Source organism: Formica exsecta, unplaced genomic scaffold (assembly GCF_003651465.1).
Source record: "Formica exsecta isolate Colony F162 unplaced genomic scaffold, ASM365146v1 scaffold117, whole genome shotgun sequence".
NCBI lineage: Eukaryota > Metazoa > Arthropoda > Insecta > Hymenoptera > Formicidae > Formica > Formica exsecta.
In genome coordinates, this window is record NW_021848510.1 from 811097 (window position 1) to 817653 (window position 6557).

Below are 6557 nucleotides of genomic sequence, written 5' to 3' on the forward strand. Positions count from 1 at the left end.
CCCCCCCACCACTACCTGGGGCCCAAAACGAATAAAGAGGCGGGACACCTGGCCACGGCCGCAGTTTGCTCGAGGTCCTCGCGCAATTCGGTCGTTCGATCGGTCGGTCTCCTCGTCTCCCGAATCTCATACCGGAATCCTGTTCTTTCGCTTCTCGTTCGCTCGTTGTCAGTATTGTGTTGTGCAGTGGAAGAAAGAGACTATAGAGATAACATTCCAGATGAGAATCTACGAAGAAGGAAAAGTGATCCATCGCAAGTGATAGACTATATGATTCGTCGCCGGCGCGGAATTTATCATCGCGTACGATTTATTTCCTGCGTGTGACGCACCTCGATCAAGCGCGCCGCTCGCCGGCACAACGCGTCACGTGCCGAAGAATATACGAGGATCGACGAGCAAAAAGAAGAAGAGGAGGCATTGTGTTAGGATCGAGAGAGAGAGAGAGAGAGAGAGGCGTCACGGCGAATTGACACGGCGATGATTGTCGGCGGCGTCGATCCGCATCTCCGATCTGTATGTCCGTTCCAGAAATCGATGCGTGAGTGACGAGAACGAAGTTTTACCAAGAAGATGAAGCGGAAGATCTCGTATATACCGCGTAAGATCGTGGAAAGCTCGCTTGTTCTCTGGGTAAGATTGTAACGATAAAATCGAATCGATCTCGTTTTTTTCTTTGTAAGATATAATCGCGGAACAATGCGAGAGAGAGAGAGTCACAAAATGTTGGGATATTAAAATGTTTTTCTCTGGCTCGAAATGAAAACAAGGTCAAAAATTTAAGGAAACAAATACAATTTGATGTTTTTATTCCATTATCATTGTTTTCATCGACGCTTTATTTTTCGTTTTTATCTCGTATTTATCTCGTATTCAGAATCACGGAACGCTATTTTCAAGGATTCAGACATAGGTCGATCGAGAGAGAATCGTATAGATCCTTCGAGAATAATCTGCAGGAAATTTTTGTAAGAGATTTCGATCGTTCTCGACAGTGCTCGATATAGCGCGAGGTGCGAGACATTGTTTACGTTACACAGCGTTAAAGATCGGGTTACGAAGAAAGGGAACGTCGGCGATAAACAATGCACTTATACGGGTGAACTACATTTGCGTCCGACTCGTTCCTTTCACGTGGAAAATTAAATTTCGAAAATATTACACGACACCATGATTCTTATTTTTATTTTTTTTTTTTTTTAAGAGATAGATGTATATAGAGATCGCACGTTTCTATATCATTTCGATTAGTCCCCTTCCTAAACCGTGCTACTTTGAAACGAACGGTTCGCGCGTGCATGTGTGCGCGCGTTTGTATGCGTATTCATGTCATTGTGTGCATATATATGTATACGAGAATTAGCACGCCGGGCCTCGGTTTCTCGTTTCACAGAAATTCCAGCGGTTGGTCCCTATCCGTCCCTATTTCTCGAGAGGCCCTATTTCTCGGGGACTGGCACGACCTATGGTCCATGAGAATGGTGACCTCGGGCTATGATTTGTGATTCGAAGTAGGCGATGTTAGAGGCTCTACGATTTGGAGACTGACCGCCAAGGCCACGTCGGAGAGCCCCTTGTGCACACGAGCGAGAAAGAGAGAGAGAGAGAGAGAGAGAAAGAAAGAGAGATGGGCGCGCGCGCACATTTCTCGCCCTCATCAATGGACGAAGGCGTGTGTTACGCCGCAGCGTGCGTAATCTCTCGCGTAATCTAACGAGTTGTGCGTGTCGCGCGAAACGCGAACAGACCGGCTTCGCGCGCAATTTCCGGCGTCGATTGTCGAGACACAAAGTTCGTTAACGCACGTTCTTTTTTTCTCGCAATAGTTTTTAAGAATTCGCACAGATACGCACCCGTTATGATTTTGCGTGCCGATTCGTGGAATCGTCAACTGGAATTTATTGGCTCATATATAACATACGCGTCGTTTTTCTTTGTTTCTGCTTCATTACTTAATTTTCAATTAGAGAATTTATTCGAAAATTGACTATATAAAACGTGATATTAAATTTTAAATTTAAATTTATTTTCCGTCTTCTTACGTTATTTAAATTTTAATTTTATACACGTGTTCCTCATATAAAGTGCTTTCTTAAAAAATCTTTACAAACTTTTGAAATCCGTTTTTTCGCTGCTATTATTGATACATCCTCACAATAAATATTTCAATAATAATTGTTAATACAAACATTTCAATTGCATCACATCTATTATGTAACTCTGTAATTTTTATTAAAAAAAAAAGTGCTAGATCTTGTCTAGAATTCTTATTTCTTTTCTTTTTACAGCTTCTATAGAGAGACAAACACGTGATCAGACAACGGAGAACTGTAGCCGAGTCTGCGGGGCCCTTAGACAGGTTCGGCCCTGGCTTCGACTCGCACGATCCTGTATCACAAATTGGAGCGGAATGACTACCGTCGAGTCGAAAAATATATATCGCTTGTTTGGACGCTTCATCGACGTCGGAAAAGCCCCGTCACATTTTGCATAGGAGATAGGTCGAGATTCGTGTCAATATTCAGTGGAAACGTAATATTTCAATATTGCACTTGTCCCGGCCTATCGGGATGCATTGTGTCCCATCGTGGAACTTGAAACAAAGGGATCGACTGACGGCGGATGAGAGGGAAAAGAAGAGAGAGAGAGAGAGAGAGAGAGAAGAAGAGGAAGAACGCTATTCGGCAGGAATTTGCCTTCTCGAGTAGTTTGAGATGAAGATCATTCGAGGATCAGGCAGGTGGGGATGAAGGCAATATTTGTCATATTTATACTCAAATTGCACTTGTCCCGGCCTGCTGGATCTGCTCGATATATCGACGTATCATTCAACATTGATTTCTGATAACGATTGCGTATCTTGATAAAGATTCTGATAAGAATGTATCGCTGCGGCGAATTCAGATCTCGATGCTATAGACATGCGAAAATAGTTTATATATTAATTTATCATATGTTTTATGAAGAATCCAGTTTCGCTTTACAGATTTAAAGAAATGTTTACTATGTTTGACAAAGTTAAAAAAATTCATAAAATATAACGATATGTACATAAGACTTTTTGATTTTATCTTCCTTCGCCTCGAATTTCAAAGATAAAAATCTGTAAGATCTTTTATATCTGTTTGCATCTTGATTATGCTAATGTTTTATGATTTCCATATATATTTACACATTGATTCAATATACATTTTTACGCTTTATACCTCAAAGAACAATATAAGAAAAATATATCTATTACTATATGAATTTTAATCATATAATTTTATAATTTAATCTGATTATTCCTGAATATTTTTTGTTTGCAGCATCGAAAACTCAGTCCAACGAAATTAATCTTCGCGGTCTTTGTTTCTTAAATAAGAGCATTCTGTAGCGTAATAACGCGCATATCTGTATCGGTGAAAGCTAAGTGCCAGCTTAATATGACTTGCTTACGAGGATATACAGCGCAGCAACATTGTGATTTGCTCATATCTTTTTACTTACAGTTTTTTCGGAGTAAATTAGATATTTCATATGTGTATGTGTATATATGTGTGTTTGTGTGTGTATGTATGTGTGTAAATTCTAGTTTATATTATAATTGTCAAATCATTGGAATCAGAAACCGCACGCGAATTAATCTCTTTTTCAGTTAATAGAATTTTATTCAAGTTACCGGGAATTATATAACGTGAATTCCAACAATGTTGTTAACATTATTATTTTATTTTTAACTACCTAAATCTGTTACTAATTCTGTATGTGTTTAAGCTACGAAAACAAAATAAAAAAGCGTGCCGTTTGTAAAAATGCGCAAAAAATATGAAGCAATAAAGATTTAATATGATATATAATATCTAAGATGTGTTTTAAATCGTTATTTATTCCTCCTTTTAATTTCTTCCCTATTCCGTTCACTCGAATACATATTTCTTAAAAGAATAAATATGTAGTAAAATGAATAAATAAATAGCTATTTCAAAATGGAAATATAGGATGATAAAAAAATTAGATGAAGATCTCTCTCTCTCTCTCTTCTCTTTGTTATAAAAGAGAGTCATTCTCTCTGCTATAAAACCTTATTTAAATGTAAAAGCCACTGCTATAGAAATGTCAGATTCGAATTTCATGATTCGCAATAATAACAATATACATTTGCATTGCGATATGATTTTCTTTGAGAGAGCGTTTCTTCTGCAGGATGTCATCGATCTCTGCGCATTTCCGGTCGATTCGAAAGAGAGGTAAATAACGTCCACGCCACCTTCTTTATTAACGTTCGCGCACGAATTCGGAAGGAAGAAAGGGGAAAGAAAGAGAAAAGAAAAAAGGAAGTTGCGTATCTCTTTGTGCAGCGCGGCGCTCACGTAACCGTTTCGTGAAACGGTCGCACGGCACAAGAAAGAAGGAAGAAGTAAGAAAAAAGGAAGGAAGGGGAGCACGGGGGAAACGGTTCTCCCCACAGGATCTTCCCGCGCTTACCACGGACTTACCCGCGAATTTGCGAGACGCGGGGATTCGGATTTCCTGTCCGCGAGAGAAGACAGAGATGCGCTCTCTTATATAGATACAGCATATTTCTTTTCCTCATCGCGCTATCTCTTCCCTCTTTCTCACCCCGTTCCTTTTCACATGTGCCACGTGTAAGACGTACCCCCGAAACGCGTACGTCGCGCTGCAGAATGTTTTTATAATACTCTCTCGATGGCTCACAAAGAAAACAGCGGGAAAAAAAAAAGAAAGAGGAAAAACCCGATATATCAAAGGACGAAGGACAAGCAAGAATTCGGCAAGGGGGAGAAGGAGGGAGGGTTACGTTACGTTCGATCGGAACAAGGAAACACAATAAAAGTAGTGAGGTCCCCCGAAGCGTGGAGGGACGCGAATCCTGTTTTTCATTCGTCCTCTCCGTCCCTCTCCTTCCTTCGCTTCCGCGAGACGAGTACGCGCGCGTCGCGCAAAAGCATCCCTCTCTTTAAGGAGAGAGTCCCACGGTTTGAAATAAAACACCTGGCTTCTCGCCCGCCCGCGTGTGTGCGTCTACGTACATGGATGCACGCGTCTCGGCCGTTTTTAGACTGCCGGACGCACATCACAATAGAGCTCTAGTTGCCTAAAGAAATATTTTTACTCTATCGTTTTGTATTCGACACGCATGACCAATTTTTTGCAATATTAATAAAATATAAGTTTTTAAGTACCCTCCTTTCTTTTTTCAAAAAAATACACATATACATCGGTAAAATAAAATCTATGCTTATTCGCTCTTTGCGAATTTCGAAAGAAATTTCTTTACTCGCAGTTGTTATTGATGAAGACAAGACACAAGAAAGTTATGAAAAAGAAAGAGAGAAAAAAAGAGAATTGTCATTTATAAAATATATAAATTGAAATAAAATATGAGCAAAATAATCAATATTTTAGTCATTTATATGTAAAAATATACATTAGAAATAAAGTAGAAAATATTATTTTTTACTATCTATATCTAATATCTTTCGATGCATCTATTTAAAAAAAAGATTGTTGCAAAAGAATTCATACTATGCGATAAAAATTGGGATATTGGATATTGAAATACGGTATATTGAGATATAAAATATTCTGAAAATAAATTGCAATATAAAATACTATATTAAATTTTATCGACCACATAGCTCTTATAGTTGCTTTATGAAAACGTTTCTCTTCTGGCACTTTTGCTCCCCATTGATGTGCGTAGAGCTGCGTAGCTTAAGGTATACACACGTTCTCACGGCGAGAGAAGAAGGACCCGCGCGAGCTTTCTCTCTCCTCTCTCATTTTTCTCTGGCCAGAGGCTCGGAGACTGGTTCCCTTCGGGCTTCCTTATAAACTTTATTGAATTCTTTGTAATATGTCAAAGGGTTCACCATGTGTGCAACCGTGAACGCGCGCTCGCGTTTGCGCCATTCATATGCTAAACAATAAATTCGTTGAAAGAAACGAATCTCTATCTATCGCTCCTTTTTCTCTTTCTTTCTCTCTCTTTCTTTTTGACAAGAGAGAAGAGCAGCTGGTACATACCTACGTCGTAGTCGTCCAGTTAAAAACCAAGGAGAGGATGATACCTTAGCTATTTAATGAAGAAGGGTGCAAGATGTACCCTCTGCCTGACGGCGGTGATGATGGTGCCGGTGATGGTGATAGTGGTGGTGAGGGCCAGCTGCCGCTAGAAAGAAGGAACAATGCATTTGCCAATGACGCATGATTCCGAACAAGCGCGTTTGTAAGTGGGTCATCGGGAATTCTAATATTATGCAGTGGGAATTTAATTTTTTTTTCTTTTTTAATAGGATTAATTTTCGTGCCGCTTCGTAACGTATTAATCGTTACTGAGGTGTGAAACGATACGTGAAACATATTAGATATGATGTTAGTTTACTAAAGATCATAATTATAATATAAACAACTTTTGTATTTTATATATATAAAAAAAATTATTTATTTTTATTATTCCTTCTTTATGTTAAACTTTACATATATATATATATATATATATATATATATATATATATTATACTGCCGCAAAACATGTTACAAACGAGTTGTAA

The 6557-nt window shown here is 38.8% G+C and overlaps 1 protein-coding gene across 1 annotated transcript in view; it reads right to left on the reverse strand.

The window, feature by feature from the left end:
* Positions 1–5687: 5687 nt before the first annotated feature.
* The window catches only part of LOC115240599, a 2636-nt gene continuing 1766 nt past the window's right edge, over positions 5688–6557 (reverse strand). The window contains exon 3 of the mRNA XM_029815841.1: positions 5688–6175. Coding sequence (XP_029671701.1) covers positions 6076–6175 — 100 coding nt within the window. The 3' untranslated portion in view covers positions 5688–6075. The remainder of the gene's footprint in view (positions 6176–6557) is intronic.